Source organism: Pteropus vampyrus, unplaced genomic scaffold (genome assembly GCF_000151845.1).
Source record: "Pteropus vampyrus isolate Shadow unplaced genomic scaffold, Pvam_2.0 Scaffold5, whole genome shotgun sequence".
Classification (NCBI taxonomy): domain Eukaryota; kingdom Metazoa; phylum Chordata; class Mammalia; order Chiroptera; family Pteropodidae; genus Pteropus; species Pteropus vampyrus.
The window spans coordinates 16,278,552-16,305,437 of NW_011888786.1; the positions used below are offsets into that span (position 1 = coordinate 16,278,552).

Sequence of the window (26,886 nt, forward strand, 5' to 3'; positions counted from 1 at the left end):
CTCTCTTAACTCACGTAAAAGTACTTCAGAATTGGATCAAGTTTTTCTATCTTTATTAACCTGCGGCATATAGCTCATGGACAAAGATGGCTGCTCTAGCTCTCACCATCACATCCACTTCCAGCTAGCAGGAAAGCAAGAAAAAAGGACACACTGTATTCTTATAGTCCAGATCTAGAAGCTGCCCATTATTTTTTCTCATATCCTATGGGCTATAACTTAATCAAATGGCTACACCTAGCTTCAAGGGAGGCTGAATAATGAAAACTTTATTCTGGGCATCCATGTGCTCAGTTAAAATTTCAGAGTTCTATTACTAAAAGGGTAAAGAAAGAATATCTATCAGGGAAAACTACCAGTTTTTTTCACAGAGTCATTAGGTAGTTAGAGATTCTTACCCAAAATTGTGTTTTAGCTTTAGAACCATTTATATCAGGCAATTGGTGTTAAGTTTAAGTCAAAAAATTTTTCTTCTTAAGGATGGGAGAGTGTTGATCTTTCCAATGGAAAATACATCTAATGTCTCCAAAAGTATTATAAAGTTATTGGAAGTAATTGTCTAATTCATCTAGAGATCAAAAATACTTGCCATGTCTGATGCTATTAAGTTGTAGATTGTGTTAAAGCATAAAGAATCAATATTGAAAGCAGGCATATGAATCCATGAATGATACACGTCTACAGGGTTAAGAATTAGTCACTAAAGCTATTAACAGTCTTATTTATACCTACTGGATTAAATGAATCATAAATAAGAAAACTAAACATGAACAAGGTGCTATTCACTAATGAAAAGTCACAGCAAAGGCAGTAAAGGATATTTATCCTAATTAGATGCACATGTGAAAACCGTCAAGCTATCTATGAGATTAACCTGAACAACATGCGAAAGAAAAATATCCATTGGCACAATCCATTCCGAAATCCATGAGGATAGAAAAAAATCAAAAAATTCTATAGAGATGTCTATTAAGAACCATTTCTTTGGAAAAAAAATATAAAATATATATGGAATCACACAGAAATTATTTCAAATATCTCAAGTAAAGGGTACAATGTTTGACAACTAATATTTTTTCACATTTCACTTATTTTACTAATAAACACTAACATATAGGGTTACCACATTTTCAGAAATAAGTCAATTGAAAATTATTGTTTTCCATTTATCTGAAAGGATATATGCACATTGATGTTCATAGCTGCATTATTCATGGTGGCCAGGACATGGAAACAACCAAAGTGTCCTACAAGAAATGATTGGATAAAGAAGATGTAGTAAAATGGACTCTTACTCAGTTGAAGAAGAGGTAAAATACTGCCATTCGTGACAACATAGATAGATCTTGAGATAATCAAGCTAAGCAAAATAAGTCAGACAGAAAAAGCTGAAAACCACATGATTTCACGTATATATGAGACATAAATCTAAACGCAACAAACAAACGTGACAAACAAACAGATTCATGGACATGGACAATAGACTAGTGGTTACCAGAGGGAAAGGGAGAAGGAAGAACAAGATTGAGTAAAAGAGGTCAAATATGTGGTGACAGAAAGAAGTCTAACTATGGGCAGTGAACACACAATGTAATATATATATGACTTACTATTGAATCATCACTTGAAACTTACTGGATTTTGTTAATCGATACCACTATAAAAAAAAATTCTTGTTTTCATATGGCTTCCGCTACATATTCTGATTTCTTTTAAATTTATGTATTTCCATCTCCCTTTTTTTTTTGCTTGTTTAAAAATTTGCCTAGGTACTTACTTTTATTGAGAAGAGTACTACAAATATCTATACCTCACTTTTGTTAGTACTTTATAGTTTTTTAATCTCTTTCATATGCAAATTTTACTTACTTCTTGGAACTAATGCATATTAATGTAAAGAGCATGTCTTATTAGAAATCTCTAAAACTCAATACATTTCTTAATATTTTCTTGTGTGACTAGTGAAATTCAGGGACTCTGATTTATGATTTTTTTAATTGATGGGAGTTTTTATTATAGAGCCTCCAAAACACTAAATATAACTATCACATCTTTTCTAATAAGATCTTTGGACCCCAAACACAATTTTAAGTAATGTAAGCTTTGAGTTTTCTAGGGGATCATCTACAGACAGCAATATCTGCAACACATAAAGGGAGGATTTATTCTTTATTCAATGATACAAAACTTGGAAGAAATTTGTATATTGAATTCTAAGAATCGTGAGCCATGTAAATATTCTTTCCATTTATAGTGGTCGTCTCGGCTTGAAACTTGGGTATTTTTATCTTTCGTTTTAGATAAGTCTGGGCATATCTGGATGTTCTATGCTGGCAGTTTCGAAAATATTTTTTTAGCAGAAGATTCCTTTGTTTAAATGAAATCTTCAGAGGAAATGAAAATGAAACAGATATAACTGATGATAATCTGGTTGAGGTAGGACAGGCATGGGGGTGGGACCTCTTCCTCTCTCTGGGAACGTGGGCAATTCTAAGTACTTCACTCCATCAATGACACAGATTGCCCTCCAATTTAGCATTATGACTCAGACTTCTGCCGTAGCACAGGACTTGTAATAAGATAAATTGTAAAAGTGAAAGCTGTTGCGTACAGGTCTAAAAGATACAAAAGTCGTATGTAAAGTACATCAAAGAAAGAAGCTCTGGAGAGTAGAGGTTATAGTACGATATTTTTGGAGCAAGTAGTGAGCACAGTAGATTGAACAGCAGAATGAGTAGTGGGTCCATATTTGAACCTTCAGGGAACCTCACCTTTGATGCCTTTCAATAGAAACTAACTTTTATAGCTTTCAAGGTATTACAGCACACATCACAAGGAACTGAGAAAAAGAAGAAGAAGGACGAGGAGGAGAAAAAAGAAAAAAAGGAGGAGAAAGAAGAAAAAAACTGCAGATGCTTCATAGTAGCTGGTAGGATGTTTCTTGAGGCCATTTAGCGCATACCCTAGAAACACTCATAAATAGTTAAGGGGAATAAGGAGGCAGAGAGGGAGAGCTAAAACTCCTGTTATTTGCTAGAAGCCATGTAATAATGAGTATATCAAATAGAGTTTAGTCAGGAAAACTGATTTCACATTGCTTCGACAAAGAGGATTTAATATGAAATGGTGACTCAGGTTTTGGAGGCCCTGAGAACATAATGGGAACACTGGGGTAAATCCAGTAAGAGCAAGCAACTATTTCCACAAGGGCTGTGAGAACAAAAGGGAAAAGTGGAATTTACTAGAGAAGCAGCTCAGAGGAGGGGCCTACAGAGCTGAGGCTCACACCTTTGTTGGGTGTCCTGCCTGGCTGGTGCTGTTTTATCTAAGGCTTATGATGAGACTTGTTCCAGAAGTGCCAAAAAGAGTCACGTAGGGGGTAAATTGCCATTGCCGGGCATTGCTGAGAGAAAAAACAAGACAGAGGAAGGAGGTCCTTTCTGCTCCCATCTAGCCTCCTCTAGTGAGTCCTATTGGCAGAACCAAATAGGATGTCAGCTGGCAAATCTGCAGCATGCAGAAGTATAAAGAAAAATATACTTGGAGCTGAGACACAATAGATCAATAGAGCAAACACAGAAAAGAGCTGTGTGGTGTGAATGTTATTATGGCTCCACATTTTTTTCTCCTGGGTTGGTGTGACAGCATTTTTGGTGATTTTTTTTCTTATTTTTATTCTATATAGCTCATAATTTAAAGTTCAAAAGCATCAAAGAGATAAATGTCTTATAAAATTTTCTTACAAAAATGTCTTATAAAAAGTTTGATAGAAAGTATAGCAAAGCCATTAATTTTGAAAGCTATTTTTTGACACTCGCTTTTATATATGACTTAATAATATTAAATACCTACATTCAGCATCCTGAAGATATATTTTGCAGGCTATTTTAGATACATTAGGAATTATTTAATATTAGAGGCTTGACTGTTAATGTCTGTTCTTAGAAGTTTCTTGACTAAAATGCTTTGCTCTTCTCTCTAGGACACAAAAATCTGCAGTCTCGACCAGATGTATTTGTGCTTATTTAATTTTTGGACAAAATTTTGGACCCACATATCACACATTGTAAAACAATAAGATGAACTCTTGAATGGGAAAACTACAATTGAGGTACTTTAGTTTCAATAACTTCTGGTCAAATTTTCTTCTTGCATATTTGATATTTGAAACAAATGAACTGTGCCTACTTTCCTTATCCAAAGCAGGGGATATTGGTCTCTGAAGCCTGACTGCACAGATCTCAATCCATAGGCCAGGTCTAAATTGCCCATTCATTCAGTGGATGTTTATTGCGCTGTTACTCTATCAGTCAGGGTTCAAGCAGGGGGAAAGAGTCACTGACTGCTCTAGGCAAAGGGATTTATTACAGGTGTTAGACTTTACAACTGTGGGAGGAGCCAGGGTCTAAAAGGAAGAGTTTAGAGGATCAGAGAAATTATCAAGCAGTTAATCTGAGAAACCGAGTACATCCAGTAACTAAATTAGTGCCATAAAAAGAGATCCCAAGGCGAGCTTTATGGAGAGTTGTTCTTTCTGTGAAGACCACACCGTATGGGTCCACAGCCAAGCATTTGGGGGTATTCATGAGGCCACTGTTGATCATCAGGGCCACTAGGCTGGAAGAAGATCTACATGCAGAGCACAGGAGAACTAAGACACACCAGAACCCACTGATCACCACTTCATCTGTCTATCACCTCGTCTGGCTACAAAATAATTTTCATAGAGGAATGTTTGCTGTATTACTTCCAATATCCAAACCTCTTGCAAGTTCTTCTTTTGGTTAAATCTATAGTAAGGGGACCATATTGGTGAGGGGATTCTGAGAAATAGTTCTCAGTTTAACTGAGATGACGTAATAGCCATCACAGCCTGTCTGCACAAGAACCATATTAAGTAATCTTCTGTAAAATGGGAATAATAACAGGTGTTTGTGAGAATTAAATGACATAAAGCCATGTAAAGATTTTAACAGTGTCTATGATAGGGTAAAAAAAAAAAAGCGATTTTTATTATCTATTAAATAGATAAACAAAAATGGGAAATAGTAAAATTAACTCTGCTCAAGGTAAATTAAGGACATAACATATACATTGCTGTGGTAGCCATGAGACTATGTCTCTTGGATCTCTGACTGCTGAGAGTATAATTAATGGGCCCAGCTCTGGAACCCATCATATCAATTTGCTAGGGCCACACCTTCTCATTGGCTCCTAGCAAGTGACTGGGTGTGGCAGTGATACTAAGGCAGGTCTGCTGCTGAGACCTGGGATTCCTCTGCAGCAGAGACTTTGGCTCATGACCTTCCAGATAGACATGCTCCTTAGAACAGCAAGATCCATCCAGAATCCCTCCTCTCCTTCCTCACTTCCTTCTCTTCTTCCTTCCTCCTTCCCACCTTTCCTTCCTTCTCTCTCTTCTTCACCCAAGTCTCTCTCAGCTCCCACCCCTACAGAAAGAGAAGAAGGAAGCAATTTCCCTTTCTCACAGAAAGAAATAATATTTAAGTGAGTTGTGAATAGTTTAACAGTCTCAATTCAGGTAAGTTTACAACGCTTACATATAGCTTTTTTATTTAATAGAACAAATATTTCTTTTTCACCTGAGTCAGATACTGGAACTAGAATACGGAACTAATTGGTAGTAGATGCAGCTCTGTAGCTCATTCATCCCTCAGTGCACATCCCTAGTGGGGACCTAAGGGATCATTTCCAGCTCTGGAATTGAATGATTCTTTATAAGTTTAAACTTAATCAATTTCAACACTTAGACATCTAATTATCCTAAGAGAACACAAACAGGAATGACAAAAAGAGTTGCCATTGGCCAGAGGAAGTTTCCAAACTCACATTTGTTTACAAAGACATGGTCAGAAAATGGATTCAAGTGAAGCATTTCCTTTCAAGTTAAATTTGAATGTTAAAACACATAATGAGCCTTTTGAAGTTCCAAGAACTCAAAATTCCATCCAGTGATCTGACCTCATGAAAATGGATCCTTAACCCATCAAAAGAGCTAATTCATTATAAGGGAAAAAAATTGATCCTAAAAATAGCTACAATTTCCTAGTCATTATAATAGTTTTGTGAAACTTCAACCAATTTAAAAACCCACTTTTTGGTATATATTGTATAAAACAGATGCTATGCTTGACAACAATGGGCAATAATATAAGTAACTATTTGGAAATGGAGTTTTGTTTCAAGCATAACTGTTAACAATTACTTTATTCTCGCCGTCAAGATAAACAAAACAATCAGATCTGAAAGAATTTGTTTTTAACTTTGTGTTGAAATATCAGATAATCTTTACATGCCGCAACATGTTAAGAACATGTTGCTCTTTTTCCTGTAGCACTAAGATAAACTCCAAACAAAAATACATGATAAATGCAGATTACATAGCATTAGAAATTGTTTATTTAAGTCTATCTGAAATAGTTGGCTAGCTAGCCTCTCCTAGTAGGCTAAAGTACAAGATAAGAATTGTCCACTTAATATTAGCTACAGGAGGATGGGATTTGTGTTCTCAATGCCTTAAAGAGTATCTGACACACAGTCAATACTTAGCAAACATTTGTAACAAATGAACATATTTGTAAGTTATCTTGCCAAATTTAGGGTTTAAAATTAAAATTATTAGCACTCATCAAAAATTGATGAATTTTATTTGTCCACAACACATGGAAAACATTTCTGGTGTAGTGTACACTTGTTTGAGGTGGTTTGCTGTTGTTTTCTTTTAAAATATTGAAAATAAACTCTACTTGTGGGAAACCCCTTGAGTTTGAGCTTACAAAGTGCTGTAAGTTCAATTTTATCATGGTATCGAGGCTTTCCAAAGAATGTATCTTCAAAACTTCAAGGAAACTATACTTTATGTAGCAGACGCAAATCAGCCACAGCATAAAAAAAGCACTTTTCTGAAGGCTTATGAGAGATCCAAAGGCTTCGAATCTCAATTTTCAGTTGAAAGGGCCTAGAAGTAATTACCTGCTATAATATACTTCTATTGGTTTACTATTTTTGTATCCCAGAAAATCTTTCAAGAGTAAACATAAGAGAAAATAGTCATATTGGCAATTACCACAGAGTAATAGTAAAAACTCCAGGATCCCCTAGAGAGGAAGCAGGTGTGAGTGAAACTATTTCTTTCAGTACCTTACATATTATAGGGCAGGGGAAAAAAATGCTTACATTTTCATTCTTCATTCAAATTCACATCTACAAAGTTTTCTCTTGGTCAAGCAAATTCAACTATATATCATCCTGAGAGATTCAAGGATTGAGCAGAAAAATGTCATTGTTCAAAATAAATTGATGTATAACCTAGAGAACTCTTTTTTTTTTTTTTTTTTAGTTCAAGATGTTGGCTGCTTCACAGTTCTTGTCCCCAAGCAACAGGATGTGCTTGGTATAACCACATGATGAATGAAACAACAGCCTCTGTACTGCATCCCTGGGGGTGGTTTTACTGTGGTTTTACTGCTGCATTCATGGTTCATCTGCTGTTCCTTCAACAAACCTGGACTTCCTAACGGGTTCCAAGTTGCATTTGAAGATGTCTGAAGTTATGTTTATTTAATATCTACACTCCATGTGCTTGCCCGTGCTATTTGCTACTTCTTCCCTTTGCTTTTCTTGTCTAATCTATAGCACTCATTCTTCTACAACCTGGTTAATACATGGCTAATTTGCTCTTTTGACGTAAATTTTTGGTTTCCTTTGATTGCTTTCAAATGCAATGTTTGGTCGCTCCAACCACATTTTTCAGATTCACAAGGACCAGAACTATTTATTTTAAGCCACCTACATATTAGTACAATGCTTAGTACATAATAAACCACAGCAATATTGACTGGTGGACAAATGTCTCACTACAGCCCCTGTCTCTGTCATATGTAGGTGAACAAGCCAGTTTTGTCCAGCAGAGATTTGGTGATAAACACTTGGTTTCATTCACTCCAGTGGGTTATTATTATAGGTAATCTTGCTGCTTGTTCTAGTCATGGCTCACAGATGATGTTGATTAAAGTTGTCCCCAAAAGGGTTGCAATATCTATTATTGGCCCAATTCTCACAGCTAAACTGTAGGAAAGATATCACCACTATCACACTGATACAGTTAACATTATATAGAAGCTAAAACTATATTCACATAGCAAACTTTCTCATTAACTCACTTGCCTTATTATATTGTGCTTCTTTGTTTATTTTGTATCAAACAAAAGGGCATTGCCAGAGCTGCTGAATCAAGTAATGACTCCAAATATCAATCTTCAAGGTCATACAAACACACTACTATTTCTTCTCTTGGACAAGGATATGGATTTCAACTGTAAAAGTCCTCAAAACACTTCCACATACTCCCATGGATCATTCTTCTTCTCGAAAAGCATACTGCAAATATTTTCTTTTGTTTTCTTTTTTTTTTTTAATTCCTTGCATGTCACCTGCTATCTATTCTTGAAGTGCTCCACTTTCTGGGTTCTTGAGAATGTTGAGATTATTTTCCACATATTAAATTTAGAGCTCATTGCTGAAATGAGAGCAAGTGAAGCACAATGAAGTATTTGAGAGTATGGTACTTTTTAAAAATCTAGAATTTCTTCATGAGAGTGTTTTGAATATGTGAAAAAGTGCATATTTAAAATCTTATAGCTTATCATACAAGGTAAATTCTGCATGCTTCTTGCACTTCTAGTTATTGAATTAGTAATATTCTTTCGAAATTGCTTCTTCTTACTATTTTAAGCTATCATTAAAATTTTTAAGATTTAATTAATGAAATTTTGGTTTTTAAAAGTTCCCAGAGGAGTCAGTTCTTCCCATGGATGAATATATTATTTCTTTTATACATTTGAAATAAGGGAAGTCCTCTGGTATTGAAGATTCTGGTTTATTTCTCCTAGTACTAATAGTCCCTCATAGTCCCTAGTACTACTAGTCCCTAGTACTATTAGCACATAAATAAGGTACTACGAAATTAAATTCTTTGAAATACAAGGAAGCCACTTCCCAGAGGTTCTAACTTAACTGTACTGTCCTGTGCAATCAAATGAATTCATAGGGCAACTTTCCGGAAATGCAATTAAATCTTTAATCCCTATGCGCCCGTTTATTTTCCGGAAGAGATCTTAGACTTTAGAAAAATACAAATCAGTTTTAGAATAAGTAGAGATTACAACCATGTATTTGCAGCAAAAGGGAGTATGAGAGGGGTGGTAGAAAAGTCAAACTGGACTATATTATTTAAACTACAATGTTCTTATACCCTTCCCACCTGGACAAAGTGGCTTAAGCCTTATAGCATTCACTAGCTGTTAGGATTTTGCTTTTAAAACGAAAGTAATATTCTTAAGCAATAACAATATATTTTTTTAAAGTGTAGACCTGGTTTTAAGACCTGGTTTTTAAATAGCTTAGTTCCTTTGTAGCTGGCCACCAAGTGTTAAAAACGACCCTCATCTTGTTAGATAATACCGCAGAGTATTTCTAACTTCAGCTTTAGCTTCTGTCTGCTGGCTAGACCTATTTAAATTCTCTAACCTGTTTAATGAGCTCCAAAAATAAATGTATATTATAGAAAAAAACGGAAGCACAACTCACTATGTACAGAAAAATGACACAGGGCATTTATGCAGTATGTGACCTAAATAACCCAAAGCAGACTTAATTTAATATGGGAACCTGGGATTACATTGGAGCTGTTATCTAGGTCTAACAGTTACTGTAACAGCATGTTTAAAAGGTGACACAGTCTTGGATTGTCTATGTCCTAACAAAGATTGTGTCCTTCATGAGAACAGAAATTAATTCATTCTTGTTCCCATTTTTATCACAAAGTTATAAAACTTTTTAAAAATCAAATGAATTTCCCTTAAAATTTTATTGCTAATTCTAAGTTAAGAAATGATCAAGTGAAAAGTCATGCATTTTGGATAGTGCTCAAAATAAGACACAGAAAGAAAAAATACTCCCAATGATATTACTTCACCGTGTTGACCTAACACGTAGGCTGAGAGGTACCTGGAACGACATTCCATTGAAGCTTCGATTTTAGCATTACAGATTCATTTTTTTAAAAAAGTTCAAGTAGTGCTGGTGGGGAAACTCACAGACCTGCCAAGACTCTAGTACAAATAGGTTCATCTAAGTGATTTTTGGCAGATGACTCATGGCAGCAAGAAAGAAAGAACAACATGGAAGATATGCTGAAGGGAGAGACGGTGGGAAACCGGGCCAGAAAGGCGATGCTGGTGATCATTTCATAACAAAAATGCTTGCCTTGGGCCAGTTACAGCTGGTCTTCCCACCCATTGCCACTCACTGAGATCTTAAGATGCCTCTGAACCTGGTGATGAGGGCAATGAAAAGGAAAAGAAGAGCAAAAAGAAAGATTGGTGGTATTTTTTTTTTTCTGCTATTGAACATCGCTAATATCTGTAGTGGGTGTAAATAATTTAAGACAGAAGTTAATAAGCATAAGATCAAATGTGTCAAGATAATAATGATCTAAGAGGGGAGAAAGTTGTGGTTCTGAGGAACGTAATACTTTCTATTTATAATGAATTTTATTTCTGAGCAACAAAGACGCTTAATGATTCAATGTGTACAATCTGTTTTTCCTGGTTATGATGAACACTGGGAGTCCTAAGGTGGTCTCAGTCCATCCAGATTTAGTTGGAAATGTTCAATTATTTCTGAAAATAATTGGGCATCCCTCAGCATCCTTTTCTCGCTTCAGAAAAGTTTCTGTGACGCTGAGGGTATAGTTCATACTAAAGAATTTGTTTCCTGAAAATTTATTTTCGCCTTGTGAGGAATAAGACTTCTCATGACAATTCAACTTTCAAACAGATAAGTTCTTGTATGCTAAGTGGAGACATCAGGTTTCTAAGAGATGTGATAGGGTGTATGTAGGCAGAAGGGGCAGTTGTGGAGGTAAGATCTAGAATAGCACAGCAGCATTCCACTGCATTCTGTTATGACTGTCCGGAGGAAAGGAAGAAACCTGGAGGTGAACTTTTTCTTCTTTTTTAAAAAAACTCTTTTTCTTCTTTCTCTGTGACAGAACTACACCTCAAATGTCTAACGTGCCCTAGTAGACGTCAAGCAGAGAGGAAGGTATAGAAACACATTCTAAATACTGAGACATCACATGGAACTCTGTAGCAATGCACCTGGCACACCCTCATTTGTCCCAGAAAGTCTGGCAGAGAAGAAAACTGTCTAGTTTTTATTTCACATGAAAATTTACTTCATTAGTTTCATATCATAGGCCCATGACTATATAACGAGTCATAACCTTTACAAACACAATAATGACTCAACAGAGAAGGGTTGCAAAGCCGTAATGCAAACACATATTAATTTCAGGGGCCATTAATGCTGTTAAAGAAAAACTCAACCAAATAATGGAATACCCTTAATGACTTTTCAATTCTAACACATGTCCTGACACCCTGAACAATGATTTCTTTACACTTACTGCAGAACTCTGAGATATGACAAAACATCTCAAAATCAACACTGACAGTAATTGAATGGTATTGGTTCAAGAATGTATTCAAACACAAAGGGATGAAACCATCTCTGCAATTATGTCTGCTATTGTTTTTCAAATCTAAAAACTTAGTCTGAATCAACTCCTTTACTTCTAATTCTCATCAATATACAGAAATAACTAAAATGAAAGATAAGTTTCAAATTTATAATTAAACTCCATATTAATTAAACTGCATATAATTAAACTCACTATTTTTGTTGGCATATTTTTTTAATGAGTTTTTCAGTTACTTTAATTTGTAAGAAAATCATTAACAAGGAGTTAGTTTCTTGTGTGGACCTTATTTAGAGCCCCATTTAAAAAACGTATGTAAAAAAAGAAAGTCGTTTGTAATTTTTAAGAGGCAATTGGAAATTTGAACCCTGTCTGTGTATTTGATGACAATAAGAAATTTTTTAAATTACTTTTTTGGAAGAATGGTATAATTATCTTTTTAAAAAGAACATGTAGATTGTTTATTATATTTCGTTATTGTCTTAATCCCCAAACATATTTTGGCCTTCTGTTGTATCTAGGCTTCTGTGCTCTAGATGAATTATTTCATATTGGAACATTGCCGGGTAGTAATTATTTCACCTCTGTTTGAAAATCATGCCCGGTCGATTTGAATGCTTTTAAGTTCATTCTTGGATACTTGCCACTGAATTCTAATCATTTTCAAATGATAAATTACTCTTTATAAAATTAATAGAGTATGTGTTAGCTGTTCTGAAGTAATCCATGTGATGTGAATATGTTATGTTGATTTTAATATGATCTTCAAGGATCTGTAGTGAACATAGCATTTGACCATAGTTATTTCTTAATATGTGCATTTAGTTTGTATCAAAATAATACATGTATATAGTTTTTAAAGAATCAAATAGTATGGCAATTCTAAAGAAAAGCAATAGGTACTTGCTCCTTGCTTTCCTCTCAACCCGAATACCCAAGTATCTGTCAATGCCCTCCAGCAAAAGGCCACAGAACACACCTATAATTGAACAGGTTGGGCTTAGCACTCATTTCAGTGAGGGAAAACTCACAGCCATGGGGTGTCTCAGTTAAAGGGTGTTAAAGGGACTTATTATAGGATTGGGCTTTGGTTATATGACTTTGGAAGTTTCCTGCTCTGGAATGGATGCTGTTTAAAAGCGAGAACAATTTTATGATTGGGTATCTCAATAAATTGTATCTATAAGAAAGACAGACTAGAAAGATGCTAAAGCTACTGTTGGTAAGAAGCAGCCCTCATACTAGCTAGAATAGAGAGATGTTTGGTATTTTGTGGCTAGGACAATGCTCTTATCTTGTCTGTGTTTAGATACGATTGTAGAGTGGTCTTCCTTTTGCCTTGATCAATCACAGTCGCAGAGTGGCCTTGTCTGATTTTCTGGGAAATTCTTTATATTCAACAGGAGAACACCAGGGCCCAGTTGATAGTCCTGGACTAGTTCCTAGAGGTCATAAGTTGCTTTTCTCTCTCCTGTACCTTTCAATTTTTTAGAGGCAATCACATTCAATATTTTTTAGCAGTTTCTTCTGGCACTTACCTCCAGATTCCCAAATATTAGTTTCTCCTTGTTTTTAAATATTTATTTTGAAATATCTGACTTCCTTTCTTATTTAGAGAAATAAGCCTTTTGCTCTCATATCCATTCTACTATACTCATTCTCCACATACATGCCTCCTATACCCATGCCGGTAATGTACATATAACACCAGTTTTACTTAAAGTAATTATAATATTTTCTTTCTTTAGGGTTATGTAAGTATTATTTATATCAAGGTTATACAGTACTATGATTATATATCTTTTCCTTTAGAATTTAGTCTATCGATTGTCTCATTTTTTTTCATTTGCTTGATTATCAATAATTCTTTCCCCAAATAATTGTAACACTTCTCTTAAAATTGTTAAAACATCAGTTAGTTCTTCAGTTCCATTTTTCCCCCTTGCAGACAGCCCTCCTGGGCCACTCAGAGGACTGTTGCAGTCTGGACTAGAGCTCTCAAGGTCGCTGGCATTGCTGTCACCGTGGGACTTAATTTAAGCATTTGATTTACCCCTCCACTTTACTGAATTTTCTACCTCCTGAATTTTTTCTGTGTTACTCTGTTGCTTTTATCAGAGTACATCCCTAAGTAGCTTTCCAAGAAAGGATACACAGGAGGCACATTTTTTTTGATATTTGCATACCTGAACATGCCTTTTCTCTTACAAGTGATACTTTGGGGGAAACAGAATTCTAAATTAGAAAGAGGTTTCCTTCAAAATATTGAAGTCACAATTCTATTTTTTTCTAGATCTTGGTGTTGTAAAGTCCCATGCCTCCTGATTTAAATGTAACCTTTCTTTCCTCTTTGGAGGCTATTAGTATCTTTGTCCATGGTGTTTTGAATATTCATGATGATATGAATAGTTATACTGTTTTTTTTTTTCTTTGCATGCATGTATTGTTCTAAGCCCTTTTGTTCTGAAACTTCAAGTTCTTCCATCCTGGGAAAATTTCTTATATTATTTATTTGATAATGTCTTTCCTTATGTTTTCTCTTTCTAGGACTCATATTAGTTGACCAACTGAATTAAACCGTTAATGTTTTTAACTTTTCTTTCCTATTGTCTCTTTGTATTTTTGTTTGACCTTCTGGGAGATTTTCATATCCATATACCAGTTTAAAATATTTCCATTATCATATTTTAATTTCTGTGAGGTTTTTCTTATTGTCTGAATGCTTTCTTTTTTGGAAAATCTTTTATTTTGTGGGTACATTATTTTCTCTTATCTCAGACTCTAAGAATGTTAATTATAGACTTATTTTGATATTTTCTTCTCCTCCTTGTGTTGGCTCTTTTTTTTTTCCGAGTCCTTTATTCATGTTTGCTTTACTCTCTAACATTATGTTAGAGGTTTTTTCAAATGCCTGACCTTCTTGACAGTTATTTTATACCTAAGAGAGAGGTATCAAGGGCATTGTTTGAAAGCTTTATATACATAGATAGGGCTTACAACTGGATGCTTCATTGTTGATGATCTGGCAGGGCCAGAGCAAGCTTTAGGGGTAGAGACTTGGGAAAAGAACACTAAAAGTTTCACTATTGATAGGTTTTTCTCTTCCGGTGTTCAGTTACTCTAGAGCAAAAAACCTCTAATCTTCTGCCTGAGAGTTTATGCTTGCCAGCCCTTGTTCTTGGAGCTGAGCGGAAGAATGGAATGGGACCTCACTATTTAAAATTGTGAATTTCACTTAACCCTTACTGTTATCATGGCACCTCCCTCCAGTTCTCTGTTCACCCCAGGCCTTCTGCCTTTTTGCTGCATTTTCTTCATAGAGAAAAGTTAGCTTCTGATGGGTGACAGAGAGAGCGTTGCCTAGGTATTTGGGGCAGAGGAGAAGGATCTGGGAACCTACTTGCTTACAAAACTGGGTTTTAGCAAAAACTTGTTAATGGGTCCAACTTTACTCTCACTTTCAGAGGTAATAGTCTCTAATTTCTGGTACCTTCTGAAATTCTATAGTAAGAACTGATCCATTTTCCACCTACTCTCTTTGCTTAAGTCATTTACAATTTGTTTATCTGCTTCCTATCTCCCAAAAGTTTGTTGAAAATTTTTATCTGTCATCATATCCCTCATTTTCTTTATTCTTTGGGGTTTATACGTTGTTTTATCCTTTTCAGTGACATTTCAGGAGGAAGCAGAGATAGATATGTATCTAATAATCTACATTGTTCAACCAGAAGTCTTAGCCTTGATTTTTACCACTTGCTCTTTAAAAAGTTTTAAATTGATGAACACATTGAAAATTCTGATATTTAATTTGTATTTTTTTCAGTGCAGTAAGTCATCGGGGAAAATAAAATACAAAACAACTACTTTACCTTCTCCTTCCACTCATCATCCATTTGTCTCCAAAAGATAAAACATGAACAGATATATAATAAGAGTTTTCAAATGGTGCCAAATTAGTCTGATCTGACTGCATCCAAATCTCTGATGTAGGCAACCACAGGAACTCAAAGAAAATGACAAAATCAGATAATGGAACTGATATTGACTTATACTACCTCAAGCATACATAACTCTTTTGTTTCCATCTGACATCTACCAGTCCTCATTGCTAATTTCATGGAACATAGCATACTTTATTATACTTCAAATCTGCATTGTCCTCACCTCCTGCCTAACATCAATAAGTTATCCAGTCTATTGCAGACTTTTATTTCTTCAGGTTAAACAAGTGAATATTATACTTACTTGAATTTTACCTATACTCATTTTGCCACTTTTAATGTTAAGAAGAACCGTCATCTTTTTAACCACGTAATGTATTGTGTGAATTCAGGACTGCATACTAAAATTCCTTTGATGTCAGCGAGAACACAGAAAAAAAGTAAAAAAGAGCAAAGTAAAAGAAAGTATTGGTAGTCATAATTAATGAGTAGCCACAATGAAGATGCAAATCAAATGTTAAACACATCACAATGAATTTTCGCAGCAACTTCTGTGGGTGTCACAAACCTTAACTATGAATGACGGTCTTTTCTGTGGTTAATGACATCGGCTAATTGAAAACAAGATGCAGGAACAGGCAGATGCTTGTTCGCACAATCAATTGTAGCATGGCTTGTGGTAGGTCTCACTCTGCAAATACATGTTCTTGGGAAGACAGAGAACGAGTTTAGACTTGAGGAGAGCAAATGTCAGTGAGGCTAAGGAGAAATATCTTGTTTTTTTTTTTTTTTTTCTTCTGCCTTGAGAAAGAATATTCCCCCATATCTAGAAGGGGACAAAATGTATATTTGTCCAGTGATTTAGCATTTTTTTAAATCAGTTTTATTCATACTGTGTATTCTTTATTAATCTCTTCTACTTCCAGTGGATCATTTACTTCATAGTTACTGATGACATTCAAATATGCCAGAATCATTCTGAGTTTTCTCCTAAATTCCTAACACATTCCAAAAAAATGGTCTTGAGCTATCTCAACTTCAACGAATTCAAAATTAATCTAATTATCTGCTTATTAAGCCTAACATTTTTCCTAATTCCTTAACTCAGTTAATTATTTTACCATCTATTCAGTCACCTAAACTAAAAACTTTAGTTATATTCCACTACCAAGCACAGTTCTTGTACTAGCAGCCAATAAATATTTCTGAAATAAATGAATGCATGGATATTTCCATGCTTTCTATTCTTCTCCTTCTAACTGATAATTTAGCAAGTTCTATTCCCTGTACTTCACATCCTTCTCAAAATATTCTCTTCCCTTGCCTGCACTGTTATTGCTCTAATATAGACCCTCAAGGCTCTTAACTCTTGTGTCTCTGCCATCTAAACCACCTGCATCCCTACAGCACAGATTTGGGCATATCTTAACTTGGTTCAAAAACATTTAGTTTCTCTCTCTCTGTCTCTCTCTCTCTTTTTTTTTTTGTCTGTAAAATAAAATCCCAACTTCTCCCAATTCTCCATAATTATTAGACTCTTCTCTTGCCACTTCTCAGACTTATTAACTGAACCTTCCTCTAAAGCCATACTTTTCCATTTGTGATCACCTTGTGTCATTTCATGCCTCCATGCCTTTGATTATATTATTTCCTATGCTGGAATGTGTTTTTCTTTTATTGTCTAGCCTACTCAAATCTTGATCATCTTTTAGCTCCTAATTTAACATCTCTTAGGCATCTAATCAAAATTATTTTTCACTCCTCAAAGCTTTTTTGATACTATTTATTCATATTTCCTCTCTAGAGTTCAACACAGTTTAAGATGTATTTTAATATTTTGGTCATGTGTCTACCTCTCCAAAGTCCTAAAAAGCCCTATATCCAGCACTTAAATAGGGCCGGGCACACAGTAAATGCTATAGAAAGTTTTCAGAATTGACATTGAATTAAAGCCATGTGTACATTATTATTTAGAATTACACATATACTTCAAGAATTAGAGAAAAAAATAAAATTGAACTAGAAAGTGTTTACCATTGAGAAGAGGGTGTAAAGTATTAAAACAATGTGATTCGTGATGTGATATGGATTCACATCTCAAAAAAGATGGCATTTTCAGTGTACACAGAGAGGATCACTGAAAAGTAAGGTTTCTTCTAGAGGGCGAGCCGCACTCACACCCCTACCTCAGCCGCGGCTGCTGGACCCCGCTCCGTGCCTTCTCTTTGAGACTCTGGGCCTCAGCAGCTTGGGCAGTCTTTAGGCCTGTGGCATCTGTTCTTTCTTCTTTATGCACTAGGCTTGTGTTTCCCCATCTTGTTTTGTAGGTGCCATGAGCTCTAAGAATCTTAGTGCTTAAGACGAGATAATGTGGTGCCCGTGGGAGGGAAGCATTCTGCTCCCCTTTGGAAAGCTTTCATTTCATTCCGATACCTCTGAGAGAATATGAGCCTGTCTCGAATGCGCTGCCCTCTCTCTCCCTGGCTTTATGTTCTCCTTTACTAGAAGAGGGGGTTTGGAGTGGAGGAAGCAGGCTGTTCTGGGTTTCTCTGCACATCTTCCAATGTCCCCCCATATCAAGTCTTGTATCGCAATGGCCTCATATATAATGTGCCAACTGAGGAGCCAGTAGTGGTGAGAACTTGCCATATCTGAATTTATTTATACATGATAAAGATTCCTTGTTAGAGCAGAGAAAGCCACTTTTCAGGTTTCCTTTCTTTTAGTGAAGGGGCATTTTATCCAATTAGAGGGAAATTATCAAAGAGTAAAGAGGACAAGTACCTATCTCAATCTCACTGCAGATGTACCAGATAAGAAAGTACTAATTAAACTTACTTAACCAATGGTAATAGACTCTGCTCCAGCAAAGGGATATTTTAAAACACTTTATTATTAAAAAATTATAAATATTTGATAATTAGAATCATAAAGACCCCAGATGTAACCATATCCAGGTCCAACAATTATTAACTTTGAGCCAATCGTATTTCATCTATTCACCACTCTCCGATTATTTTGAAGCCATATTATTGAACGCATAAGTATTTTAAAGATCACATAGGAATCTTATTAGCTGTGTTGTTTAAACCATTTACCTTTGATTAACAAACTTCTCATCTTATTCAGAATCTACATTTTCTTGCCTTGAAACTTGAAAAGTATGTGGAGCTCCCATAGTATATTGAATATGTAAGACTCACATAGAGAATGGGATTGTGGGAGCTAGCTCTACCCCTGTGATTAATCTATTCTGTACACAATGGCACCCAGGGTGCAGGAACGCCCCTCCTTTGGTCACCTAGTAACTTTTCACTGGTCAACAAGAAGCTGAATAAACTATTGTGTTGTGAGAAAGTGCTTGGCTAGCCGACTTGGATCATCTCCTAGATTTTAGGAAAAATATCTTTCGCCAAGTTCGTATTTGCTAAACCTTTAGGCTTTGCTGTTAGGAAAGAAGCATTTCACTCTTGGAGCGTAAAATGGACACAGAAGACATGGGCTCAGGTAAACTAGGCCAAATATTGAAGCAGATTTGGAGACAAAACCTGATGCTAAAGCAGGCACTCCTGGGACCTGACCATTGTGAAGAGGCTGGCGGGGCCACTTGGATAGCCACAGTGGTCTTTCTGGGACAAGAGCTCAGTGGGGCCCTTCATCAACTCTTGGAGCATACTACAGGGACTCTACACTTTACTTGCCAGCAGCTGTATATACTGCTTGGCAAGGAGACTCAATGTACGTGGAAACAAGGCAAGTATTTTATTTATTCTTTCTCTAACAAATATCTATTGTGTAGCCACTCCGAGAGGGGCTAAGGTGCATACCAAGAAAGCTAAGAAAGAATCTCTGTCTACGAGGGACTAACAATATAACAGGGGAAATAAGATGAGACAAATACACAATAACATAAGGAATGTCGAGGCCAGCTTCATTGGAAACATATAAATAAAGTGCATTAAGAATTCAGAAGCAGGCAAGAGCCCTTTTTTAGAACAGAGATTTGGGGATTTCACTAGAAAAAAATGTGGCATTTAAACTGAAGATCAAGGAGTGAATTGTATATAGGCAGCAAGAAACTGGAAATCTAGAAAGAGAATGCCAAGCAGTGGTATTATTAGCAGGATCTAAGACGTAGAGGTAAGAAAATATAGGACTACTTGAGGCAAAATAAGCAGTCTTTCTACATTGGAATATGATATCTTATTTTTAGATTTACTTGAGTTTGAACCTATTAGTTGCAAAAACACTGGAAAGACTGAAATAAGCTGGAATATGAAACTGAACTCCCCCCTCCCAATACATACACTAAGAGAAATACAGGTTCTTGGGAAAAGGCCCAGTTATGGATGCTGAGAAGTACAGTACGGCAGGAAGAATGTGGTATCTGATGAATACGATCTCACACAACAATAGTCACTCGAGGTAAGAAGATGGGTGGCGTCATAAAATCCAATTCTAAATAATAAAGTGTCAAGGCAAGTGGGTAGGTCTTATTAATCAAGAATCCAGGGAAGATAATGGTAAGAAATTCAGTCTAGAGGGCAAATAGTGGGCATCTGGGAAATCTGTCCAAAGGCAGCATGACAAAAAGACTACTGGCTAGAGCTCATAGCCAGGATCCAAGTCTTTTCAGATAACTGAATGTGGTCCTAGGCAACATAGAAAGACAAATAGTTATTCATAGAATAGTTATTCATGATGATTTCAAAATAACATGAGTTCAAAATAAAGACAAAGTCTCAGGTACAAGATGAAAACAAATAGTCAGAAAGGGAGCCCAAAGTTAATTCCAGTGAAAGATTAGTGAAAGAATGATTCAGTGATGATTCTAAAAACACTGAGCTATGGGGGCTTAAATTACATATTCCGTAGTTCAGAACCAAATTCTAAAGACTGGAGAGTTGTTAAACCTGCAAAAATACATCAGGTGACCCTAGCCATGAAGGGAGGAGAAATGAACAAACAGGAGAATGGTAAGAAATGGGGATGGAGTGAGAGATTACATCAGATCAGATCATGGTGAAAGTATACACTAGAGTGAATAGGCTTGACTTGGTTTAGTAGTCCTTGAGTAGTCACTGCATTATCTAATCAGAGAAGCAATATAATTAGAGATATTCTTTGAAAGACTAATTTGAAAATTGCCAATGATAACAAGCTCAGCAGGCAAAATAGCACAAACCTAATCCAATTCTCATAACAGCAAACCAAATACTCAATATAGCATCCACAGCAGCAGAAATAATGCAGCTATGGTATGCCTCTACCCAAGTCTCATCTAGAGTGTTTTGTTAAATTTTAGCAAATAATGTTAAGTGAATAATTGATAAACTATAGTACATTCAAAGGAGAAAGAACAAGTTTCAAAATCATAGCAAATGAGAAATGGCTGAGGGAGATGTTGATTTCAATTGAATGGTCTTATAGGGAGGTCATAATATCTGTCTTCAAATATTCAAAAAATTTTTACAAGCAGAGGGAATTAGATTTATTCTTTTTATAACCTTAAAAAGCCATTTGTCCCCAATTCCTAGATGTGTTAAAAGAATGATGGTTGTACAAATGACTTCTCCTTCAGGAGGGAGATTGGCTTAAATGCCCAGTAAAGATCTTTGTAGGTTTTAAATGTTATTTTGCCATATCTCATTATATGTCAGTGGAGAAATATAATTTAGTTTAGTTTTGTATTTATTCTTTTTATGTGTCTATGTGTGTATATGTGTGTAGAAATCACTACTTTCAGAGACTGCCTTATGAGAATAAATGAATATTTGGGGACCACAGCTATACTTCTAAAGAAAGAAGAAAAAAAGATGTGTGATTTTTGCAGCACGCATGATGAATGTACTCCACTGCAGACAATGTCCTCCATTCAAGATATCAAAGCAATAGACACTGCTGCAAGAGGGGAACAAAATGTCATAGAAACGGCTAATGTTTCTTCCGCAAATGGAGAGGAAAGTCATTACACAAACCAGGTCCAGTTAGCATCCATGAGTCTGGACTTAGTGGAAAAAGAAAACAATACATCCTTGAATGGTGAAGCAGCAGGGCAAGAAGAGTCACAGAACAAAATGTTCCTAGAGAATACAGAAAATGGTGATGATAAACAAATAGAACACATGACCGTTGAGAACATAAGTGGCAACGAGGAAGAGATGCATGACATAATTCAGACAACAGAAAGAGAAATTCAAGAGACCTCAGAAAATCAAAGAGAAGAGATTACCACATCCTCCATAACATGTGATATCACCAATAAATACGCAAATAGTCTTCTTCCCAATGACTCAGAGAGTCCAAAGCAAAAAAATAACATAATGGAAAAGGAGTAAGTAAATGCAATATGAGAAAACCTTATATGTGCTTATTTATATGTATGTATCTGTGGTTTTATACACATAGTATTTGTAAGTGAGCAAAGTTTTATATTTTTATTTCATATCTCCAAACAATATTGTAAATCAGTAGTTCAGTATAAATTATTCCCATGAAAATCCGATAGCTGCTATAACTAATATTGTTAGTTTCTTATACTTTTAGGAAACAAACATATTAAATGTTTCTTTAAAAGAGGAAAAAATTGACTGAGAAAGTTGTTAAAATATGTAATTGTCCATTACAGGGACACTTTAAAATCACTATTTTTTTCAATTATAATAAGAAAAACTAGGAGGCTACAAAGTATTCAAAATTTAGAAGAGAATTTTCCAGCCTCAGATTTATTATATTTATATTCTTAAGTAAATTCTCAGATTTATTTTATTTATAAATCATCATGAATTCTTTAGAACTCTGGGGAGCTCATAAATAAGTTTTGGCAGGTTCTTAAAATTAAATGAATATTTTCATACCTATTTTATTTCTTTGGTTTAGAGCTTTCATCAGACTCTCAAAGACCCATGACTTCAAAAAGTGAGAAAGACTGATCTATTTTATGAATTATCTCCCCAATACAAAGGGGCAATAATCCATGTTTGTTCAAATAAAGTAAAATATTCACAAACAATATTTCCCCAGCAAACATATCACCCTCAGAAAGCACTGAAAAATAGTGAAAAAATATCATATGTTTGGGAGTCAGACAGGCTTAAATTTTATCTGCTGTTTTATTCTAAACTAGTTCTATAACCTTTGACCACTTGCTTCATTTATTAGCCCCATTTCCTTCTTTGTAGATATTACATATACTTCCTGGGATTATTGGTAAGATCAAATGAGAAATCATGTAAAGGTCCTAGTACCCTGCCACTTTGCAGATGTTCACTCTCAGCTAAATGTTAGTGTTAATTTATTTCTCCCCCAACAATCCTCACTTTCTCCACCTTCTACACACTACCACACTTCACTTATCCCCTCTCTGCCAAGATGTGTGATGCTCTTGAAGATGTACTATACCATTTTAGGACAACACCACAATTAGTCTATGATTGCAGGCAAGTCATTTTGCTCACTTTGACCTGAGTTATCTCATCTATAAAATGAAGAGGTTGAAACTAGTTTAGCTATGAGGTCCCTATAGGTCTGAAAATCTAATAAATTCTATAGGTGTCCTAGGAGTACAAAAGGTGTCCATGGTTCAAAAGAGTTACAGCTCCTGCAAAAAAAACAAAAAAACAAAAAAACAAAAAAAAAACCAGCAGCCAATATGTGTTTGCTCATTTCACTTGAGAAAAACATTAAGGCTGCAGATCCTCACATTCAGAAATGACTCAAAGTTGGTACTAATGAGTCATTGCTGAACCACTCCCTCTCACATCTACTTTAGGTGTTCCCTAGTTACTGATTTCCTCTTTGTGGCCTTCAAACCAATTGTGCTTGGCTTGCATATTTAAGATGACTACTTATTACAATCCCTCAGGCTAGGAGGCCATCATGCAATGTAAAAGATGAGTGTCAAAAACACAAGCTAGCTCAGAATCTGTTGTGATCCCTCCCTGAATAGCTTTTTGAAAAAAGCCTATCTCTTCTTGTGTAGTTGACCTAGAGTGCACATACTCAAAGGGAAACAAAACTAGAATAAACCCATGAGATCATTTGAGTGGCTGGACCTGATCTATTTGGTTAGGATTAAGAGAAAAAAAAGCATTTTGGGGTCTCCTCACCCTACCTCATCTGTCAGTCTTTTCTAAGAGTGTATTGAGATGGTTCCCATGGCACAGAAAAGAGGCATTTTTGAAGTCATTCTTGAGAAGTCAAGTTATTCATTCCTTTAGTCATTCTTGAAGACTGGGGTCACTGTGTCTTCTACTAAATGATGTTTCATATTTTCTAAAGTATAATCACCATCATCAGAGAATACTCACACAGATCATTGGGCTGGATAATTTTCTATTCCTTGTAAATTTATGGGTTCGGAATTGTAAATGTAAATAAATGACCTTTGCAATTTCAATTTTTTAAAAAATTTCTATATTAAAGTGTACTATAAAAATTCATTACTAATAATTGAAAATAATTAAAATCCAATTATTCTAAAACAGTACTAATGCTGTATTTGATATAGATCTTCTTAGTTCTCTTTGACATTGTCTATATATCAATCATTTCACGGGTATACAATGAGAAGGAGCAATAAAAGGAGAAACTAAAGCTGGTAATTTTGATGCAGAGATCTAACATTTATTTAACACTCATTTTATGCTAACCCATTTTTAAGAGGTTTAAACATTTAATCTCATTAAATCTCCACATATTGTGATTAGTTATTAATTTCAACTAATAAGCCCTGGAATAAGAAACCAGGGCTTTGGAATGATTTGAGGAAGTATGATATTATACTAGAAAATTTGGCTTTTGTGTTGAAAACAGACAGATTCAATTATTGATTCTACAACTTACCATTTGTGTTATCTTCAGCAAAATACATTTTTTTAAACCTCAGTTTCCTAATCTGTAAAATGGTGATTATAATATAACAGCCTAACCTTATAATATGAGGATTAAATGAAATAATATATAGCCTAAAACCTGGTGCATAGAAAGAACTAAAATATTAGCTATTTTAATAATGATTACTGATTTTTAAGGTCAAATAAATAGCAAGCGACTGATCTCAACTGTGAATTTAAACCTACAGGACTATAAAATCATTGGCAAAGGTGATGCTAAAAAAAAACGAGAGTAAAACAAATGGTCAAAATAAGCGTTTAGTCAAAACAGGCCTTTGGATTTATTCTTTGAGAATTGTAAATATTGTTTCTAATTACCTTGATTAGTCATAAGTTCACGGTACTTTTGCACCTTTCTCAGGTTTTTGAAAAAATGAAATAAGCATTTGATCTCATGTGTTTAGATAATTCCAAAACCAGATATATATTTAGTCTCCTCAAAATTTAAAAAACTATTTGGGTATTAGTATTTGGTTTATCAAGAAGCTATAGCAATCTTCAGATTCATATTGTGAAGTGAACAAAACTGAGGAACGAATCAACCACTTAAATAATAATAGTAATAATAATAGTAACAACAATAATTACTAACATAATACTCACTATGTTCCAGGCACAGATTTTTGATTACTTAACATATAATAGTTCATTTAATTCTCAGCCTTCCTATGAGATACATTATTATTTTATCACCATTATAGTTGAGGAAACTGAGGCACAGAGAGATTAGCTATGTTGCCCAAGGTCACAGAGACAGTAAGCAAGAGAACTTAGATTCGCATGAACATAAGATAAAAGTATATAAGCTTAGGCTCTTATATACATAGCTATACAATACACAAATCAAATAATTGTAAAAATTACATCCTTTTTTCCCCCTGCAGGTATCTTGATGTGCTGAGTGATGCTACAGGTCCCCAAGTGTCTTGTTACATCACAGCACCATCATACATTTTACAACATCTAGAATGCCGAATAATTAATAGCATGAGTTCTTTCATAGTGAATGATAATGAAGAGTTGGTTAGCAATGTCATCAATGTGGAGTGCTCAGATATGGAAAAGAGAATTCCATTCCCAATATGCGTTGCAATTCCATTTACTGCACGTTACAGGGGAAATTACAGAGACATCATGGTGAAAGTGTCTGACATAAGCCTTCAGTCAAGTTACCTAACCCCAAGTTCACTGGAAGGAATGAGAGGAAGTTACAAGGTTGGTAAATCATTGGCTACACCTACATTTGCTGTTTGACTCTTCTAAATATTACTAAGACTACCAGAATCATAGTGTAGATATAACTACTCATTGGTATCAAATGAAAGCGTTGATAGATTGATACCAGTGCAGTCACACTTTTTTGCCATCCCCAAAGAACAAAGAACAGAAATTATTGGCCAAAATTAGGGATAGAGAACTTGGGTCTAGAACCAGCAAATACTATACTTTCATTTGGGAAACAAAACCAACATCATGCCTTAGACTACTTTTACATTAACATTTCTACATTGATGGACCTTAATTTAAGAATGTTAGAATCCCCAGATGATAGTAGCCTTATTTTTATTATTCATAGGTTGGGAACATATGTTACAAACAAATAATTGTGTGCATGTGTGTGTGTGTGTATGCCTAAAGATAGTTATTAAATCTATAAATTGTGTTAATTCCACACATGGAAGATAGTATATGTGGTTGATAGGACGTGGGTTGTAAAGGAAGATTGGCTGGGTTTGAAGTCTGGTTCTTACACTTTCTTGCTATGTGAACTTGTGTAAATCATGTAATCTTACGATGATTCAAGTTCTTTATCTGAGAAATGATCAACTAATAGTATCTACCTGTTAGGGTCATAAGGATGAAATGAGAAAATACTGTACACTTATGAAGATAAAAGGAAGCCAAAAAACACGTTAGGAGTTAATAAATTATCATTTTTCATTGTAGAATTTATTGTAATAACTCCGAGGCCCTCTGTGGTCACCAGTTCACATGTTTTGAAGAGAGAATATACAAAAGTATTAAAGTTAGCATAGAGTTGATGGGGACTAACTTTTAAGGTTCTTCTGTGGGCCACTGAACTTATTGTAAAACAATTAAAATATTTGTCTTTTCAGCTTTGCCATTATTTGAAGAGGACAGGATATAAATGTAAAAAATTTCCATGCATATAAGAAATTCTTTGTAATACATCTCTTTTTCTGGTTTAGGTCTTTTCTGAGTTACATATAATGTTATACAGTTGAATGTGAAAGCTAAGCCTATTCTAATTATTTACTCCAATTCATGCAACTAATACATTTTCTATTGGCCTATAAGTATAGCAGCCCTTGATTGGGGCTTTTTAATCTTGGCCACTTTGTGTGACTGTCATAAAAGCAAAAAAATGCTCTTGGACATGTGCTTTTCACAGTGGATACATAAGATGTTTAGCAAATGGATAATCAAAGCAAAAAGAGAGAGAGAGAGAGAGAGAGAGAGCGTGCGA

The 26,886-nt window shown here is 35.1% G+C and overlaps 1 protein-coding gene across 1 annotated transcript in view; it reads left to right on the top strand.

Annotated features, from left to right (window-relative positions):
* Nucleotides 1–21,286: 21,286 nt before the first annotated feature.
* The window catches only part of DTHD1 (death domain containing 1), a 57,918-nt gene continuing 52,318 nt past the window's right edge, over nucleotides 21,287–26,886 (top strand). The window contains exons 1-2 of the mRNA XM_011365563.2: nucleotides 21,287–21,838; nucleotides 25,283–25,613. Of these exons, the coding sequence (XP_011363865.1) occupies nucleotides 21,321–21,838; nucleotides 25,283–25,613 (849 nt within the window). The 5' untranslated portion in view covers nucleotides 21,287–21,320. The remainder of the gene's footprint in view (nucleotides 21,839–25,282; nucleotides 25,614–26,886) is intronic.